This window comes from Rattus norvegicus, chromosome 3 (genome assembly GCF_036323735.1).
Source record: "Rattus norvegicus strain BN/NHsdMcwi chromosome 3, GRCr8, whole genome shotgun sequence".
NCBI classification, from domain to species: domain Eukaryota; kingdom Metazoa; phylum Chordata; class Mammalia; order Rodentia; family Muridae; genus Rattus; species Rattus norvegicus.
Genome location: NC_086021.1, coordinates 97248672 through 97269555, shown reverse-complemented (window position 1 = coordinate 97269555; position 20884 = coordinate 97248672). Strand labels below are relative to the sequence as shown.

General features: G+C 44.9%; 1 protein-coding gene across 12 annotated transcripts in view; it reads right to left on the bottom strand.

Moving 5' to 3' along the window:
- Positions 1-13650: 13650 nt before the first annotated feature.
- The window catches only part of Agbl2 (AGBL carboxypeptidase 2), a 35252-nt gene continuing 28018 nt past the window's right edge, over positions 13651-20884 (bottom strand). For 4 of the 12 annotated variants that reach the window (XM_039106794.2, XM_063284889.1, XM_039106793.2 and 1 more), the window contains 4 exons: positions 20394-20516; positions 19835-19942; positions 17299-17376; positions 13651-14528 (listed from right to left, as the gene is read on the bottom strand). In XM_039106794.2, coding sequence (XP_038962722.1) covers positions 14355-14528; positions 17299-17376; positions 19835-19942; positions 20394-20516 — 483 coding nt within the window. In that variant the 3' untranslated portion in view covers positions 13651-14354. Of the gene's footprint in view, positions 14529-17298; positions 17377-19681; positions 19778-19834; positions 19943-20393; positions 20517-20884 lie in introns of those variants that run through there. The other 8 variants (XM_063284885.1, XM_063284888.1, XM_063284884.1 and 5 more) reach the window with 2 other exon arrangements.

The window sequence follows — 20884 nt, the reverse complement described above, 5'->3', positions numbered from 1 at the left end:
CTTCTGGTGTGTCTGAAGACAGCTACAGTGTACTTATATAGAATAAATAAATCTTTAAAAAAAGAAATTTATTGTTATATTTGTTGTAACATAGTGTATCTATGATTGAACTCTTGTTAAAAGTCTTTGTGCATATGCAACTCATTTAAAAACTTAATGTATTACAGTCCTCAATAGAGGACTTTATGAGAGCTACAATTGCAAACTGTTAAGGATAATTAAGAAATGCAATTTAGAAATCAGTCACTTCATATATTCAAATCTGTAGTCATGTTAGGTACTAGTTTAGTTAATTGCAGAAATAAATGTTATTTAGCCTTCTGGATTTATCTTCAAATTTATGTAGAAAGTAAGTAGCTAGAAACAAGCAACATTTTAAATTTAGATCACTTTATATAGATAGGTGGTCCTCAAACACTTCAGAGATCTGCAGAATATGGCATTTAAGATGTTTTAATAACAAAAGGCTCTTCACGACAGAGCGACACATCAGCTCCTGGCAGCAGCCCTGATCTCCTCCAGCGAAGATGATGGGCACAGAACCTCCACCTAGAGCTTGCTTCATATGTGGCAAAGCTGGGCGCTGGGCTATAAACTGCCCTTTACCTCGACTACCAACAGCACACTGTCCAAACTGTGGGCAAGCAAGACACAGGAAGTTGATTGCCCCACTTTGCTGTGACAACTTAGGAGAACCCTTCAAAATTTCTGCTTCACAGAAAATTCCATCCAATTTAATAGCCTGGCAACCAAAGATGGATGCCCAGGGTTGGGGATTTAGCTCAGTGGTAGAGCGCTTGCCTAGCAAGTGCAAGGCCCTGGGTTCAGTCCTCAGCTCCGAAAAATAGAAAAGAAAAGAAAAAAAAAGATGGATGCCCCACCGACATAGAGGAGCCTTGGGTGACTGTCGCAGAAGCCATTTTTATAGGTTCAGAAGCTGCTTACTCTGTACTTTCTCCTCACGCAGGTAAGATGTACTCTCAGGTCTCTGATGAGATTGAAGACTAGATAGATAGAGCCTTGCATTTTCCTTGTACTCAAATTAAAAACAGAAAAGAGGTATAAAGTTTATAAAGATTAAAGACATAAAAGCTTAAGTTGTTTAGCATCTAAGAAATTGTTTGAGGGTCTAAAAAGATGTTTTAAGGTTGGTAAATGCAAGTTATTTAGAGTATAAAAAATTTAAATGGTGATAGGAAAGTGATTTAGGTTCAGAACTTTGGACTCACCGAGATAGGATATCTAGGGGAGTACTTTCTCCAAGGTTGCCAAATACAAATGCACTATACACTGTGACTGTAATTCTTATCTGATAGTTCCCATACTTGTTCTTACTGTATATAGTTTATTGCTGTTAAATATAAGGTCATTTCTTGGATTAAAGGGGAGAGATATTGGGGTAACTTTCCTTTACATTGTTTGAAGGTGTGTCCTTGAATTTTCTACTGTTAATTCTGTACTGGCAGATAACTAAGTGCTGGCAGAATTTTGGTATTGTCATTTCTGTGGCCCATAGCCGGTTTTCTATATTCAAATGCTTGTCCTTTCTCATCTGCCCAAAAGATGAAGGTCAGGCAACCTTTCCCAATGACAATCTTAAGAGATGGATCCAATGTTGTTTTGCTGTTGAGTGCTTCAGACTGAAATATGGTTGTTGTGTAATAAAGATCAGATAGAGGCCGGACCTGGCGCAGGAATTATGGGAGCAGGTCTTCTGGGCAGGGAGGTGGAGGAAAACACGAAAGAGGGCAGAACAGACAGAGAATAGAGCTGTAAGCAGGTAGTGAGAACCAGGTGGGGAGATGGGGTAGTGGAAAAGTTAGGGTGAGTTTAGATGAGCTAACTATGAAACTGCCCCAGGATAAGGTCACGGCTTTCAACTATATAAAAGTCTATGTGTCTAATTCAAACTGCAAGCAAGTCTGTGAAAGCTTTGCAATAGGGACTGAAACCTACCTGTCTGTCATCTATCTATCTAGATATCTATCAGTCATCTATTTATCTATCTGTCATCTATCTATCTATCTATATGTCACCTATCTATCTGTCATCTATCTATCTGTCATCTATCTATCTATCTATCTATCTATCTATCTGTCACCTATCTATCTGTCATCTATCTATCTATCTATCTATCTATCTATCTATCTATCTATCTGTTACCTATCTATCTATGTGTAGGGCATAGACGACATCTTTCTTTCTTTCTTTTTTAAAATTTATTTATTATATGTGCACACTGTAGCTGTCTTCGGACACACCAGAAGGTGACATTGGATCCCATTACAGATGGCTGTGAGCCACCATGTGGTTGCTGGGAATTGAACTCAGGACCTCGGAAGAGCAGTCACTGCTCTTAACCTCTGAGCCATCTCTCCAGCCCAGACGACATCTTTCAGGAGTTGTTCTTTCATACTACTTGGGTTCTGGAGATAGAACTTGTTTGTCAGACTTTGATATGCCCTATCCGCTGAGCCATTTTGCTGGCACTCGACCAGTCCTTTTAATAACAAATGTCCATAAAAGTAGTTGCACAGTGGTAGACTGTGTGCCTGCTAAATGCAAAGCCTAAGTCTAGTTCCCTGTCCTAGAAAACAATCAGGAAAGGCTGCACTGTGCTAAACATGCGCAGACTTCTTAGAATCACTATTCCTTGACTCGCACAGGATGATAACTGCTCCTGTGGCACTCTCCTTACATTGCATGTTATCAGTCATTTATAGGGGACTTCAAGTGTACAGGAAGCTTATAAGCAAGAACAATACTGTATTACTTGGACTTCTTTTTTTGCTCAATTTTTAAAGATTTATTACTGTATGGATATAAATATGCTGTCTTTATGCCTACCAGAAGAGGGTATCAGATCCCATTACAGATGGTTGTGAGCCATCATGTTATAGCCAGGAACTGAACTCAGGACCTCTGGAAGAGTAGCCAATGCTTTTAACTGCTGAGCCATCTCTCCGGCCCCTTATGTGGACCTTTAAAAAGTATGTTTATCTGAGACCTGAGTATCAAAGCCTCTGGAACCGGATACAGGCATTTGTGAACTGCCTGATGCAGGTGCTGGGAACTAAATTCAAGTCCTCTGTAAGAGCAGCAAGTCATCTCTCTAGCACTTTATTTGATCACACGTGTTGGGTTTTTGTTTTGTGCGTTGGGAGTTGAACGCAGGGCAAGCCACATTCTAAACACATGCTCTAGCTGAGCCGTACCCCAGCATACAACATTGCGTGTGTGTATTCATATATCTATACAAGTACACATGCAAATGCTTGTGGAAAGCAGAGGTAAACATTAGATAGCTTCCTCAGTCACTCTCTACTTTTTTGAGACAAGGTCCCTCACTGAACCTGGAGCTCATTTATTCAACTAGACTGGATCTGCCTGTCTCTGGACCCCTCAGCACAGAGGTTACAGATGTGCACCACTTCATCTGGTTCTTTTTTTTTTTAATATATATATGTATTAACTGTCTTCAGACACACCAGAAGAGGGCATCAGATCTCATTACAGATGGTTGTGAGCCACCATGTGGTTGCTGGGATTGAACTCAGGACCTCTGGAAGAGCAGTCAGTGCTCTTAACCGCTGAGCCATCTCTCCAGCTCCTTCATATGGTTCTTCATCTGACCCAAGTCCTCAAGTGTAACTTTAATTTTCTCAAGTCCTATTTTTAATGATGACTCTGAACCGCTTTAACCTTCCTTGTAGCCCACAACTCATCAGGGGTAGTGAGAAAGAAAGGAAAAGGGAGTGGTGGTGGAAAGTGGACCTGTTTATAAAGGTTCTTTGGAACAACTCCCGTCTGTGTTGTCTAGAAATCGGCAGTTCAGTTCACAGGTTAGAAGCGGCAACTCAGTCCACTTCAAACACTTCATGGATGCACCAGCAGTCCAGTTCAGGAGAGTAGAGCAACAGCGGTGACACAACCTAACCAGGCCTCAGCCTTGGCTTGAGTCAGCAGGAGAGACAAACAGGAACCCCAGGAGAAGTTCTCAGCTGTGCCTCTCTCAGGGAAGCGAAGATCAGCAAAGATGAGAGACCTATGAGCACTGCACAGCTAGCCATAGCAGCAAGCCAACCTCTGTCTCCATCCTCATCCTATTTATGTCCTCCAGACACCACATATGCTCCATGTGCCTTGCTTCAGCACAGGCCTTGCCTCAGCATGCACATCCAAGGAGTCCCGACAAATGCAGCTCAACCACGTAATGTAAGTCAGACTGATACATGCGTGTCGTTAGCAAAGAATCCTTCATCACGTGTCCTTTCACGTGTTTGCTTTAGCAGAACATCATCTCTCCTGTGTCTGCTTCAGTGAAACATTCCTTCACGAGTCCGCCTTAGCCTTTCACCCATGTCCACTTCAGGAAAACACCCCTTCGCCATCCAACACAACTGACTCTCCAAAGAGCCCTTCAGTTTCCACTCACTCGTGCTTTAATGATGAGCACTTTACAGAGCCATCTCCCCATAACATTTTATATAAAGGACTTGAGCACATTTTGATCTTGCCACTCACAGGGGTTTCTAAAATCAATCACCCATAGGAACTGAGAGACAGAGAAATGCAGAGAAATCGGGTCACTGGAACTTGCAATTTCAACAATTCCAACACTTTCTCAAAGTGTGTGTGTGCTTTCCCCCTCCACACATTTTTTTTTTTACTTCCAGAGTCAAAATCCTGGTCTTAACATCAATTCTTCTATTTATTTGATCTGCGACATAATAATAATCTAGTCAAATATTTTTTGTTGTTCTGTTTTAGGTTTTTCTGCGTAGTCCTGGCTGTCCTCAAACACCCTCTATAGACCAGGCTGGCTTTAAACTCAGAGATCCACCTGCCTCTGCCTCCCAAGTGCTGGGATTAAAGGTGGGAGCCACCACGCCTGACTAAAATGTCTCTCAGTCATTTCACCATCATGGAACACAAGCTCACCGAAGCAAGTTTAGAATGTGTCTGCATCTCCCTTCTACTCGGGCTGCCCAGCAGAACTGAGGAAGAGGGTATCATACAGGGAGTAGGGGGCTTGAAGCAAAGTGGGGGATGTGACATCTGAGGGTGCTGGAGCACCTGAAGCAGAGGATACGTTTCAGAGCGGCAAGCAGTGCATCCGAGGTGGCCCTGGTCCCCTGAAGGCAGGTTTTCCTGCAGCCATCTTGGCAGGATAGGACAGGCATAGAGAAGACAGATGGCTGGGATGGCTGGCTGAGCCAAAGTTGGGGAACTACCAGATGGAGGTGGTAGGAAGACAGAGGGTGAGGACACTGGAGTGCTGGCAAGAGAATGGTTGACGTCAAGGCCATGGAGTTCAGGCTGGATGGGGAAGAAGTGAGGCCAAGAGCTGGAAGGGGAGTGAATAGAGCTTGGGAGAGCTTCCTCAAGTGACCTCTGGCCGATGAATACAACACTCTAGGAATAGCCAGCTCGGGGTGTTCATGACCTGAGAGAGTCAAAGCTGGTGGTGATGATCTGCACTCAGAGCAACCAAAGAGACCTTGTCACACCAAGAACTGAAAAGACTGACCCAGGGAAACCCGTGCCGTCCTGGGCAGAAGAACACTTTCTATAGCACACTCGTGCAATAGATGACCAGCAGCAGAGAGCAGCGTTCAAACGAGTGAGATCTCATGGAGACCAAAGAATGTTTCACCTGCAGTCTCTTCACTTTAAAGATTTATTTTTTTATTTTCATTTCATGTATGTGCAGTTTGCATGCATGCATGCAAGTATGTATGTATGTATGTATGTATGTATGTATGTATGTACCCATGTGTACAGATCCCAAAGAGCTGAAGTTACAGGTAATTGTGAGCTATCATATAGGTGCGGGGTTGAGCCACAGTCCTCTGGAAGAGCAGCGGGTGGGTGCTCTTAACCACTGAGACCTCTCTCCAGCCCCTGTAGTAACTTTGCTTTAAATCTCAGGAAGTCAACCCAGCCCAGTGGCACAGACCTGCAATCCCAGAAATCAAAAGATGGAGACAGGAGGATCAGGAGTTCAAAGTCATCCTCAGCTACATGATGAGTCAGTCTAGGCTACATAAGACCTTGTATCAAGCAAACAAACAATAACAACAATAACAAAAACAAAACAAAAGCCTTAAGCAAAACCCAGAAGGGGGCAGGAGATGTACCAGAGTGGCTGTGGTGGTTTGAATGAGAATGGCCTCTATAGGCTCATGTATTTGGTTTGGTTCCCATATGTTGGTTCGTGTATTTGAATGTTTGATGCAGCTGTTTATGAAGGGTTAGGAGGCATGCCTTTGTTGGAGCATGTGTGTCCCTGGAGGTGGGCTTAGGGATTTCAAAATCCCACACCAGGCCCAGTCCTCACCTCTTGCCCCCTCAAGCCTGTAGATATGATGCAAGCTTTCAAGCACTGTTCCAGTGTAATGTCTGCCGTCTGCTGCCATGCTTCCTGCAGCCATGGTCATAGACCCTCTGAACTGTAAGCAAGCCCCAGGTAAATTCTTTCTTTTATAAGCTACCTTGATTGTGGAGTCTCTTCATAGCAATAGAACAGAAATTAAAACAGTTGAGTATCCTTTGCATAGCATGCATGAAGCCTGAGTTCAATCTCTAGCAGCAGATAAGTTCTGTTTGGCAATCCATGCCTTTAATCCCAGCAGAAGAGGCAGGAGGGTCTGAAGTTAAGGATGGGATAGAGAGGCGGCTTAACTGTTGAGTGCTTGCTTTGAAATTATAAAGACTAGAGTTCAGATCCCAGGGCCGGCAACTAGACAGGTATTCTGTCCACACCTGTGATTCCAGACCTGAGAAGGGTGGAGACATCACATTTGATAGGGCTATTGAGAAAATTCGAGCCTCACACTCAAGGAGAAGCCCCTCCTCAAAAGAATATGTTAGAAGCTGGTCACAGCAATGTACCTCTAGCCGTAGCTCCTGGGAGCCAGATGCTGGTGCTATCTCTGAGTTCAAGGCCAGTTTGGTGTATATAGTGAGATCCTGTCTCCAACAAGCAAACAACCAAACAAAACCAAACCAAACAAACAAACTCAAAAACAAAAACCGGAAAAGGTGGAGGGCCTAGAGAGATAGCTCAGCTGTTAAACTTACTGCTTTTGCAGAGATCTGGGTTCAGTTATCACCACTCCACATAGTGGCTCACAACCATCTGTAACTCCAGTTTCAGGGGATCTGACGCCCTCTTCTGGATGTCCCTAGGTACTGCATGCATGAATGCACATACATAGGCAGAAAAAAATATTTATACAAATAAAACAAGTCTTTAAAAAAAAAGAATAGGGGGGCTGGGGTAGTAGCTCAGTGGTAGAGCGCTTGCCTAGGAAGCGCAAGGCCCTGGGTTCGGTCCCCAGCTCCGAAAAAAAGAACCAAAAAAAAAAAAAAAAAAAAAAGAATAGGTAGCGAGTGGTAGAAGACACCCAGTGGTTCACCACGCCCTTGGCTTGGGTGGGCTGAAGACACCCAGTGGCCTGCCTGCCAGTGGCCTGCCTGCAGTGGGAAGCCAGGACGATGAGCAAGTATGTGGTGAAGAGACGGGAGTGGAAGAGGAGCAGGACGGCTTGAGCATTATGAAGAGAGGAGGAACTGGAGATGCGAGGGTGGAGAGGGACAGCCTGCTGCGCGGAATCTGCGCTGCCACCCGAGGCCACGGTGAAGTCCGAGCCCACGATCCTGCTGAGGGCCATGTGTGGGTCTGTGGCCATGCAGCAGCAGGGGTCTGTGTGGATGTCTCTGGCTCATATTACTAACAAAGGCCATCTGGGACCATGTCGATGTCCAAGGGCTGTGCAGAGCTGGCCCCATCCATCTCTGGCTGAGGCACTTAGGAGATCTGGCCCTGCACCCCAATAGGATCATGGCTGACTCGGCCTACCACTCATCTGCCATGATGGGTGAGGAAGAGAGAGAGAGAGGGAGGGAGAGAGGGAGGGAGGGAGGGAAGGAGGGAGGGAGAGAGAGAGAGAGAGAGAGAGAGAGAGAGAGAGAGAGCGCTGACCCTGCCCCTCACCAGCTGCAGCACTCAGGAAAGCCCCAGCTCACCTGGGTAATATAGTAGAGCTGGCCCTGGTGGAGGGCGCTCTGGTGAGCTGCCCCAAGGGCAGGAGAACACTGGAGCTGACCCTGCCCCTTGCCATCTGTGGCATCTGGTGGCCTAGCTGGACAGTGCTGGAGGACATAATGGAAGCCAGCTGCCACCCAGGCCAGTTCAGGGCTCTGAGTTGATCCACCCCAACATCTACCCCATTTCTAAACTGCTGGATCACGTGAAGGGGCCGGTCCTGCAGACCGAAAGCTTCAGAAGCTCCATGACACAGGGCAACAGCAGGATGTCTGACAGGAGTCCTGGTGAGGATCCAGGATTGATGGTGTAGCAGAAGCAGAGGCCTCAAACCTCAAAACCTCAATGGCTCATTGCAACGGACATTTGCAAAGCAAAGATGTGTGGACAGAGGGCTATAGTGTGGGAGACACTGGGACACACCAAAGCGCCCACAAGATTGTTTTGGTTTGATTTTTTTTGTACTTTATTATTTTTTGTTTTGTTTTTTTATTTTCTTTTGTGGGGTAGGTTGCAAGGGCCAAAGGCAGATAGATATAAAGGGATGGGGAGATGAGTGGGTTTGGGGTGCATGGTGTGAAATTCACAAAGAATCAATAAAAAGCTTTTTAAATAATTCCTTCTTCATATGTTTCAGAGATCATAGTCACACCCTCACCCCATCATGTGTGCAAATACACTCTCACACACAGACACACAGACAGAATAAATGCACACAAGTAAAAGCCATTGCACGTGCGCGCACGCGCGCACACACACACACACACACACACACACACACACACACACACACGTTCTAGCCTGGAGACTTCAGATGCACGTGTTCTGACGTCCAAGCTGGGAATGCTTGAGCCACACTGCAAGATGTCCGACTGGCTTGTGTATGCTGGTTTGTGTTTGCTACCTAAGCACGAGGCCAGAAACCGTGGTTAGGCGCTGCTGTATTTGTCACAGTTCTGATGTGAGTCAGTCATGGCTCCACGCTCTCTTTCAGCTGATGAAATTAGTGGGGAAAACCCATCTTGGGTAGACAGGCACGGCGGTGAGAATATGAGCGGCCCTCATAGGTTCATGTGTTTAAATGCGTCAGGAGTGACATTAGAAGACATGGACTTGTTGGAGTAGATGTGACCTTGCTGGAGGAAGAGTATCACTGGGGGTGGGCTTTGCAGTTTCAGAAACCCAAGCCAGGCCTATGGGCTTTTGCCCTTCTGTGGATTTACATGTAGAACTCTCAGCTACTCTCCAGCACCATGGCTGCCTGCGTGCTGCCATGCTTCCTGCAACGATGGGTAAGGATTAAACCTCTGAACTGCAAGGCCGCCCAGGTTACATGCTTTCAGTTGTAAGGTTTGCCATGGTCATGGAGTCTCTTCATAGCAATGGAACACTGACAGAAACAACATGTCAAAAGTGAACTGGATTTTTTAGGGAATGTCACGAGTTCAACATCTTTTATCTGATATCAGATCTGAATCTAATCTCATGATCTGAAGCATTTTCTATTTTGTGCATTTTAGGGACTTAGAATTTACACACACACACGCACGCGCACACACACACACACACACACACAATGAAATATCTTCGGGATGGAACCCAAGTCTAAATATGAAATTTATTAGTGTCTCATGTATACTTTGTCCACAAAGCCAGAAGGGAATTTGACACATAATTTTCATCATAAAAATTGGTTTGGGGAGCTGGGGAGCAGTGGTTAAGAGCCCTGGCTGCTCTTTCAGAGGACCCAGGTTTGATTCCCGGCACAGGTAGTTCCCAACCATGTGCACCTCAGCTCCAGGGCATCTTTGGGCGGCTGCAGGCACCTGCGTGCACAGACATGTTTCTTCTGGTGGCCCATCATCCCCAGACCATCATACTTGTACTCTAGTGTCTGGGCCGTTTCTTAGCCCTTTTTCTGAAGTCTTAGGCAATCTTTTATTTCGCTACCCCTTTGAACCCCACCCTGTCTCTCTCTGACAAGGTCTTGTAATCAAGGCTGGCCTGGAATTCCATATGTAGCTCAGGTTAGCCTGCAGTTCGTGGTTCTCTTATGTCCACCTCCTAATCCAGTATTACAGGCATGTAGCATGACCTTTGGGTTGTCAATTTCCTTATGACCTTCATAACATGCTCATTAACCTGGATGTGGAGGTGTCCCTGGCTTTGCCGCTGTAGCTTTGTCAGTCAGCATACACACGCCTTTCTGACTTCACGTCAGTCAGCACACACATCTTTCTGACTCTGACTCCACACTGCAGAGAAAACATGACAACTGCACAGAACTTAGGCGGAACACACTTACCACAGAAAATAGACCCCAGGGGTTTGTTTTGTACTTGTGGAGGCAGCTTTTCAGGTGACAAAGATAGTATAAAGATGTTGGATCATGGCAAGCACCAACAGAGGTGAGCTTGCCTCCGGAGGAATACTCCACTAAGAAATGGAGAGAAGCCTGGGTGGCGATGATATATACCTTTGATCCCCACACTCGGGAGGCAGAGGCAGGCAGAACTCTGAATTTGAGGCCAGCTTGGTCTACAGAGCAAGTTTCACGACAGCCAGAGCTATATGGTGAGACCCTGTCTGGAAAAACAAACCAAAAACCAAAAAAAAAAAAAGAAAAAGAAAAAGAAAAAAAAAGAAAAAAGAAAGAAAGAAGGAAAAAAGGAAGAAGAAGAGAAAGAAAAGAAAAGAAAGGAAGAAGTGAACAAAAGCGTCACCAGTCAAATTTAGTTAGTACAATGAAACTGAATCTATACATATTTTTTTTTTAAAAAAATAAGATCTCGTGCAGCCTAGGAAGACTTGAACTCACTATGTAGCTGAGGCTAGACTTCAACTCCTCATCCTCCTGCCTTCACATTCGAAGTGCTAGGACGGCTTATAGGCCCTCTCCACCATCCTCAGCTCTGCCTTCATACTTTAAAGGACCAAGTAGACTTTGCAGCTTAAAAGGCATCTGGGGGAGAAGGTGCCAAGCCTCTGACCTGGAAACATCTCTGCTATTCTAGATAGTGAGGCCAGAATTAGTGTGAGAACAGCTTGGAAAATCTGAAGTTGGCATTTCTATTTCTGTAGACAGGAACATTGTGTGTGGCATTTTCCCACCAAGTCTTATTTATGTGTTGTAAAGTCGGTTCCAGTGTGGCAGTTAGTGTTATTTGGGGGTGTGCCTTTGGTGGGTGATTGGGTCAGGAGGGTGGGTGGGTTGGTGGATTAAATGAATTGATTATCGAGGGAGGGATTTGTGAGGAAATCAAGATCTCCCTGGCACACCTGTTCTGTTCAGTGCTGTGAGGGTTTTTCGTGCCTTGGGACTCAATGTTGCCCCCAGTGAAGAGCTAGCTCTACCCCCTAATCATAAAAAATTCATTTTCTTCTAGGCACAGTGGCTCAAATCTGTAGACTCAGAAGTCCCAAGGTGGAGGGAGGCATGAGGACCAGAAATTCAACGTTATCCTCAATACAAAGAAGTAAACTCAAGGCCAGCCTAAATTGTGTCAGATCTTCTCTCAAGACTCATGCCCTCGAAATGAGATTCGTTTATGCACCTATTCTATCTCCTGTACTCAGTTGCAGCTTCAGAAAATGAGCAAGGAAATCTTTGACAAAATTTTGTGGCAATATAACTACAGCTAGTAATCATGGAAGTCTCTGAGTTGTCAGCTATCTGGTAGCTCTTCAGTATTCTTGCACACGTACCCCAATATGGAGTTTGAGCTATCTGTAGTGTAGGCTGGCCTTGAACTTGTGACCTCCTGTCTCAACTTCTAGAGTGCTGGGATCACAGGTATGCACCATGCTCAGCTCACAGTCCTGTCCCCTGAATGTTGTGCTGGTTACTTTTCAGTCAAGTTGACACAGGTTACAGTCATTTGAGACATGGAACTGAGAAAACGCCTCCATAAGACTGCCTGGAAGGCAGGCCTAAAAGGGCGTTTTCTTGATTAATGATTGATGTGAGGGGCCCCAGCCCACTGTGAGCGGTGCCACTTAGCAAATGGTCTTAGGTTGTATATAAAAAAACAAGTCGAGGAAGCCATGGAGAGCCAGCCAGTAACAGTACATCTTCCATGACCTCTGTGTCAGCTCCTGTATCCAAGTTTCTGCTTCTGCTCCTGCCCTGACTTCCTTCCATGGTGGACTATGATTGGGACTTAGAAGCCAAGTAAACCCTTTCCTCCCCAAGTTGCATTTGGTTATAGTGCTTATTACAGCAAGAAAAAGAAAATTAGACAAGTACCAAATAGAGAAAAAAACAAAACAAAACAACATCCACATGGCGATTTTGTTCTTAAATAGCTTCTGTATCTATACAGAATTTCTATTCCACCAACAGAATTATGATTCCAACAGCAGAACTTGAGTAATACTGCTTTCAGTCGATGTCTTACATGTTTGTATCTGTTTACAGCGTTTCAAGAGCTGTGGCCAGGTCAGGTCAGATATAGTGGTATATGCTTGTTGTCACCATACTTAGGAGGCAGAGGACAGAGGCTCAGGAGTCAAAGGTCATCCTCAGCTATGTAGTCAGCTTGAGTGCAGCCTGTACCTGATGCCTCGTCTCGAAAGAATGTAGATGGCAAGCAGGAGCTGTGGCCACCTCTCCTCTCCAAAAGTGGAAGAGGGGGCTGGTGAGAAGACTTACTAATAGTTTAAGGGGCCCCAACTGCCAAGCCTGGTGACCTGAGTTTAATTTCTAGGAACCACATGGTAGAAGAAAAAGACCCACCTCCCACAAGTTGTCTTCTAACTTCCACAGGTGCACTGCACATGCATGTACTCATACACACGCACACTAAAGAAGTAAAGATTTTAAAAATTAAACAGAAAAGACTATGATGTCACCAGATGGTAATGATACTCCCACTAGCCATGCAGCCCCAAAGGGAAGTCTGTTTAAGAAGTACTGGAGTTAGGTTCTCTACTTGCACACATACATGAACATGTATACACACAGGCGTGCACACTCGAACATGCACATACAACATACATGCACACGTGAACACATACATTAACGTGTAAAAACATGCATGGATATGCACGCACACACATATGAACACACACATTCATACATGAACATGTATCCACACACACATGCACACATATACACACAAATGAAAAACATGCTAGAAAACTTTCAATCTAATGTGTCAAGATCAAAGAAAAGTAAAAAGAGGAGTTGGCTTTCATGAACAGAGGAGATCCCTGTCTGTTGAGTCTCACTCAGTAATGCAGTCCAGGAGCACAGCAAGTCTCCTGGCTGGAGCGATGGAGTTACACGTGAGCCACCATACCTGGTTTGAAGTAGATCCCCTCCCCTTCTTATGTACAAGGTCTCATTTTGTAACCCTGGCTGGCCTAGACTTTGGGATGAAGAACAGACTGGCCTTCAACTCATGGTTTCTGCCTCCCATGTGCTAGCCTTGCAATGTGAGCTATCACACTCATCTGAGCGACTCTTCTTTCATGGGACTCTGGATTCTGACATGACATGTAGCCGGAAAACCGTATTTGGTGCTTATGAAGGATCAAGGAAAACCAATGGCTGGTGTATAACTTAAGATTATGTAGCAAAAAAATCAAGGAGAAGTAACTCGAGAGAAAGAATTTTAATCACTGAGTTAAAAATTTACACAACCTTGTTGAACATAATATAAACAACATTAAATTTTAAGAAACACATGTAATTTTTTCTGTAGAGGAATGCCTTACTTTGAGCAAGCCTGATATAACCACAGTCTGACTGGTCAGTCACCATTTGGAAACTTCCACACAAGACTTTTTCATATGGCACATTCCCAAAACACATTTAAAACAGCTTAATCTTTTAAAAACTGATTTGCATCTAACTTTTAGAGAGAACATCTATTGGTTAAAATGAGGTATATATATAGTGTTCTGTCTTTTTATGAGTACAGGCTTCAGCTTTCAATAAAGGCTTTTCTATACATCAAAATATAATCTCATCTAAGGAAAAAACTACCAAATTCACAAGGTAACAAGACACGTATCTAAGGAGAGTGCCCAGTGGAAGTCCAGAGTGCAGGTCCGTGGGTGGTGAGTGTGAAACACAGTACACCATAAATAGAGTTTCCGCTTCATTTGTAGATTTCCCCCTTATAAAATGTGTATGACCCACAACCTTTTCAAAAGAGCTAGAGACACAGTTCAATGGTAAAGCACTTGCCTAGTACGCTCAGTGCCCCATGTTTGTTCCCCAGCATTTCATACAAAACAAAACAACGAAACTACCCAAAATCGTCAGAGGAAGCCCCTGTGTGCCACAGCACAAGCACGCCTATGGGTATGTGTATACATGCAAGGACGGGCACCCCGCCATGGCAGCATGGTCCTTCCTCGAGGCAGGGTATCTAGTCCTAGGCCAGTTTGGCTTCGCATCTGGAGCTGGCCCTAGGCTGGAGTTTGTGCTTCTCTTTGGAGAGCATGATGCTGTAAAGCCTGGCTTCTTACTCTGCACAAACAAGATAAAAGAGTTGAATTCACTTTCTGTTGCAATTTCTAAGTTATCGTTAGGCTTGACGTTGGTCTTACTGGATAAGAGTTAGAAACGTTTGCATTTCCTCCCCAAACACCAAAATGATCAACATTACTTCAGGGTAGAGATGAATCCACAAAGTAGAGGTCTATGGGCAACAGTTGATGCGGGAAGTGGAAGGACTGTTTTCTATATGCTGCCTGTCAACACTACACAAAGGAAGGAAGACCTAGTGTGTCAAGATGGCTGCCCCACATTTCCAACTCTGATATCTGGCATGCTGTGGTAGCTAAACTGCATTCCTGCTAGAAAAAGACTCCACAGGAAATTCCAGAAGATGGAGTAACGACTGAAGTCTGCCTGGCAGCCATCCTGCTCATTGGCATCAACAGGATTCACTTTCACGCTCCAGGCTGGCTGGCGTGTTTTAGTCGCACATATGATTTTGTTACCTATGGGCTTAGAGCAATGACTAATGACTGAATGTGGAGGAAAGACATGCTCACCACTTACTGCTCTGCTGCAACTTTCTTGAGTTTGGTGTTTTTATTCACTAAAAAAAATAAGATCTGTATTTTATCTGAAATAAAATATTTCACCTATAATAAAATAAAATAGAAATAAAGTGAATGCTTTTACTGTGCGTTTGGACGTGCACCAGAAGGAGTCAGATCTCCTGGGATGGATGGCTGCAAGCCTACATGTGGGTGCTTCCGGTCCTCTGGAAGACCAACAAATGGTCTTAACTGCTGAGCCAGCTCTCTATGCCATAATAATTTTTTGTTTCTATTTATTTATTTACTTTTGGTTTTTTTTGAGACAAGGTCTCTCTACATAGCCCTGGCTGTCCTGGAACTCCTTATGTGACCAGGCTGGCCTCGAACTCAGAGATCCCCCTATGTCTATCTCCTGGGGACTGACACTAAAGGCTTGTGCCCTGCACTCAGCTTTCACTGTTATTATCTCTGAAACAAGGTCTTTCTGTGTAGCTTTAGATGATCTTGGATTCACTGCCTGGCCCCACATTTGTGATCCTTCTGCCTCAGCCTTGGGCTTCACTTTGTACTACTCCACGGCAATCTATGTCTGGTCAATCTTGTTTGTCTGTGAAAGTCTCACACTTCAGGTCCTCCTGAAGACTTGGACAGGAAACGAGAGCATCCATACAAAAACTAACCTGTGCAAAATACTTGTAAAACATCAGAGATTTCACATTGGGAGGACTGATCCTTGTATGCCCAATTTACCTCAGCAAATGCAGTGTTTCTCCAACTTTGTTCTACCCAGACAAACATGAGGGATGTCCTCCTGGCATACCCGGGGCTATATAAAGAACTACGTAAAGCTAAGCCACACTTTTCTCCTTTTGTGAGTCAGGGCCTCACTAGTACAAGTGAGCTAGAATTGTAGGTGTGTCCTACCTCATGCACCTAACTCAGGGCTATTTAGAAGGAAAACTCATTGGGTGTTGCTGTCTCTAAGTCCAAATGGGCATGAGAGGTAATATCACTAATTCTATTGTTTTTAGAAAAGCAAAAACCTTACCACTACCCTTTGAACATGGCCCTATCTCCTCTGAATCTCACTGTGTTGGTGTTGGGAGGTAGGACCTTTTGAGCTCACTCAAGAATTTTAATTCTAACAGAGCTGGTCTACTTTGTGGGATTGTATTAATTACTGGGAAAAAAAAAAACCTGTTATATGGTGGGGCTGCTATACCAGAGATAGTGGTCCATGCTCTTCGTCCTAGCACTTGGAGCACTTGGGAGGCAGGGACAGGCACCAGCCTGGTCCAGACAGTGAGTCCCAGGATGGCCAGAGCTATGCAGAGAGACCCTGTCTCAAGAACAAAACAAAACAACCAAGCCAAACCCAAACAAAAGCAGAAAACGAGGCTGCTGCTCATCTTCTGGTTCTTCTGCACACGCCCTCTGTTTCTTCTAGTGTGGCAGGATGCAGCACGAGGCACTTGCTACATGGGACCATCTCGGAATCTGCTCTCCAGAAACATGAACTAAACAAAAACCTTCTGTTTATAAATTACCTAGGCCCAGGCATTCTGGGCCTAGCAACATAGACTTCAGTTTTGAGTGATCACTGTCAATGCTGGCTATGAGGCACACATACCAACCGTGACATTCCCTGTATCAACGTTACATACCCAGGGTCACTGTTTCAACTGACATACTGCCATGGAGCTACGAGATGATGGCAGCCTGAGAGATATTTGTTAACATTAAGTTCTTGATATCCAGATTTGAGCTCTGTGTGAGCCTTTCCTAGTCCTGTCCTATCTTGGGGGCTGTGCCCCAGAGTGGCCATGTGGTTCGAGCCTGAGGGCGCAAATTACCCAGACGTTCACCTGGGCAGAACAAACCTGAGAAGGTAACACTGGACCACAGCACCCCTTATCCAAATCACACAATATATAAGAAAATTAATTCAGCTGGGTGTGGCGGTACACACCTATACTTTTAGCAGTTGGGTGGGGGCAGAGGCAGGAAGATGGTCAAAAGTCCACGAGGCCAGCCAGGTCTATATAACGAGTTTCAGGCTAGCAGGGGCTATATGTTGAGAACCTGTTTTAAACAAAACAAAATGCACTATAATACACACACACACACGCACGCACGCACGCACGCACGCGCGCACGCACGCACGCACGCACGCACACGCACTAAAACAAGAAAGGAAAAGGTAACTAAAATTAACTGTTGGCATGTGTATGCAAAAATGAGGGAAGTACCTGAGTTATTTCTTTAGTCTTAGGGCTGGTCAGTGGTGCATCCAAGGAGGTGCCTTTCTCTCTTCCACTTAACTGTGTCTAAAATAAACGAATACATCCTCGCTAAGTTCTCTTTGTGAACACGGTGGGTATCCTGAAAACACATTAGTGCTGTGACTTTTGTTCACATGTGTTGGCTCATGGGAACAGTGTACCACAAAAGGCAAGGCAGAGCACACACAAGTCACAACTCAGAAGAGGAGAACCAGTGTTTATTCAGTGCCCACCACATGCCCAGTACTTTTCAGTGTCCCACCTAGTGCTGAGCCACCATAGACTGCAGGCGTTAGCACCTCAGTATTTCAGTGGCTGATCGAGTGATTCAGACCACAGAGAGTTCTCAGGCATGCTTAGAATTTCAGGGAGTTTTTTTCCTTCTGATTTTGGAATATGTGCCTATATATAACAAGTTATCTTAGAGATGGGATCCCAGTGTAAACATAAAATTTATTGTTTCGCATGTGCTCCTTATACATGTGCCCTGAAGGTATTTTGTATATGTGCTGTGTGTAGTGTATGTGTATGAATGACAGTATGTGTTGGCCAGAGTGACACCAGGTGTGAAGTTTCATTCTAAACCTGGAGGTCATCGATTCACTAGACTGGCTGGTTGACAAGGCCCTGGGCTCTCCCTGTCCCTGCCCCCTGCACTGCTATTACAGTGTGTGCTGTCACACCTGGCTTTATGCAGTACCAGAGACCCGTGATCAGCTCCTTGGGCTCCCACAGTAAAGACTACCCACTGATTCATCTCCCCAGCCTTGCCTGAAGACAATTTTACATAATAAAACAATTTATTATATGTTATTAGTGTGTGTGTGTGTGTGTGTGTGTGTGTGTGTGTGTGTGTGTGTAAGTGGGCAAGTTATAACCATGGCACATGTGTGGAGGTCAGAGAACAACTTTTGGGAGTTATTTTTTCCTTCTACTGTGGACTCTGGAAATCAAATTTAGGTTGCAAGTTTGCACAACAAACACTTATTCCTTGAGCATTTCAGTGGCTATTATATAATGGAATGGAATTTTCCAATCATAGAGTTAGTCTCTCAAAAAGTGTCAGGTTTTTGGGGCTGGAGTGGGGCTGGAATTTGAAGACTTCAAAGCGTGTGCTCTTGACAATTATTTTAGACATAGTAGTTTTCAATGTTCATCTGAGATAGTTGTACCCTAGGGGCTTTCCCTGGAATAGTGCAGTTGGAACTCACTGGGCTTACTGCATTGCTGTAACAACAGAATAGCATTCAATACAAAGAAGGTTCATTTTTTATCCAGTCTGCTGTGTGTGTGTGTGTGTGTGTGTGTGTGTGTGTGTGTGTGTGTGTTTTACTAGGAATTAAACCTAAGACTTTGAGCATGGCAGGCAAGTACCCTATAACTGAGCTAATAATCCTAGTCCTTTTTCAACATTTTCTTTCTAAAAAGCTTTTTTTAAAATATCTTTGATGTGTGTGTGTGTGTGTGTGTGTGTGTGTGTGTGTGTGTGTATCATGTGTGCACAAGTGACATGGGAGACCAGAAGAGGCATTAGATCCTCTTGAGCTGAAGTTATAGATGGTTGTGAGCCACCTGGTGTGGGTGCTAGGAACTGAACTCAGGTCCTCTACAAGAACAGCAGGCTCTTTACTGCTGAGCCATCTTTCCAGGACCATTTCCTCCACAGTTTGAAGGGTCTTTCTAAGTTACCCAGACCCGCCTTGAACTTGTGGTCCTTCTGCCCTAGACCCTCCCGGGAGCTGGTATTACAGGCCTATGTAACGATGCCTGGTTGAGAAAACAATTTTTTTTTCTTTTTTTTGGAGCTGGGGACCGAACCCAGGGCCTTGCGCTTGCTAGGCAAGCACTCTACCACTGAGCTAAATCCCCAACCCGAGAAAACAATTTTTAAAGCAGTGCTGAGAACTGAATTCAGAGCTTTGCACATACCAGGCAAGTTTCCTACTACTGAGCTGTCTATTCATTCTCTGAAATCTCCCCTTTCCCCATCCCTATTTGATACTAGGTCTCAGGTAGAATGTGTTGGTCCCCTGCTGCTACTTCCCAAGTGCTGGGATTATAGTCATGTGGCTATCCTGTGAGAATCAAGGACTTCAGCTCTGAGACTCTAAGTACTGACAACTGTCTGGGTGCCCCCTCTCCGTGTATCTCTCTCTGCAGCATCTGAACCTTCTGAGGAAAGGATAGCATCTTGTTCACCTCTGCACGTCTTGGTGTCCAGTAAAGGACCTGCTGTACGGTAGGCATGGGGCAGAGTCTGCTAATGTGTGGGTGTGTGAATGGATGCTTGTATGGTTAAGAAGAGCAGCCTCTTCTTATGTTCTTGATATAAAATCACAAATCATCAATATTTGATATAAGATTCCAGTTTTTAATCCAAAGCATCCTTTTCCACCTCCAGGTGACATGATGGCCACTGTGCTCTTCACCTAGTGGGACTGACGTGCTAATTGGAGAAATCAAAGAATCTGTGTGACAAAGAGTCAAGCAAAACTCATACTACCTCATTGAGCCTCGGCTTTTCACTTCTCCTTATTGAAGGGCTAGAATTCTCTGGACTTTTCAAAAAAGTGGGCTGCTTTTGCAGAGTAGAAGCAAATCTTGCCCTTCCCTACAAGGATTGAGTGAGAACTTTTTCAGTTGATCCATCCCTTAGCTACCCAGTCAAACACTCTTGAAAGCATTCTCTCTTTAGAAAGCAAGAGTCTGGGCAGGGTGGCCACTGGTGGGTACGGTACCTACAAACAAGGTGGAGAGGGGGCTCCCTCCTGGCCCTCATCTCAACCGCCCGGCCACTCTAGCTGAGCCTGACTAACACACCCCAACTCTACCTCTTTCCTGTGGAAGCAGTTTTAGTCATGAGCTGGCTCTGCCGTGCCTGGGCTGAGGCTGAAATCTCTCAGACTCGTCCGAGGACCTGAGGAAGTGCTCTGACCTCAAAATAGAAAGCATCCCTGCTTCCCGCTGCCCCTTCTAGTGTGGGTTAAACTCTAGCCCTGTCTCCTGCTTTGTCTATGAAACATGAGCAGCAGAAGCAGATGTAGGCAGCAGGGACCGCTTACTGGGGCATTTTCTGTTAACTTTAACTCCCGCATCAAGTAATTCTTCTGGTACTGCTCATTCCGCTGTTTTCTAGTCTGAAGTCTCTTCTTTTTTGGATTCTTTAACACCATCTTCTGATGCAGCTGTTTCAGAAATCACAGAGAAACTGGTCAGAAGGGGTGGCAGTTACGCCCGTCCTCACGCACAATCTTCAGGTAACAGTCTGCGCGTGTGGTAGCCTGTCATGTGGGCCTTGCTCGTTGGTTTGGAGAATGGGCCAATAGCTCAACCACTTTTCCAGAGACTGTTCCCTGACTGAACATGCCTGTGTCCCATGGATGTGGATCAATGTGCAAATGTGCGTCATTTATGACACAAGACCAGATGACACGATAACAGAGTCAGGTCAGAATCACTCTGACCACTGACACGTGGCTACAATATTCGGCCTGGTGTTACTGTAAAGAAACTACAGCAATTAAGCAAGAGGCATATAAATGACACAGTGAAA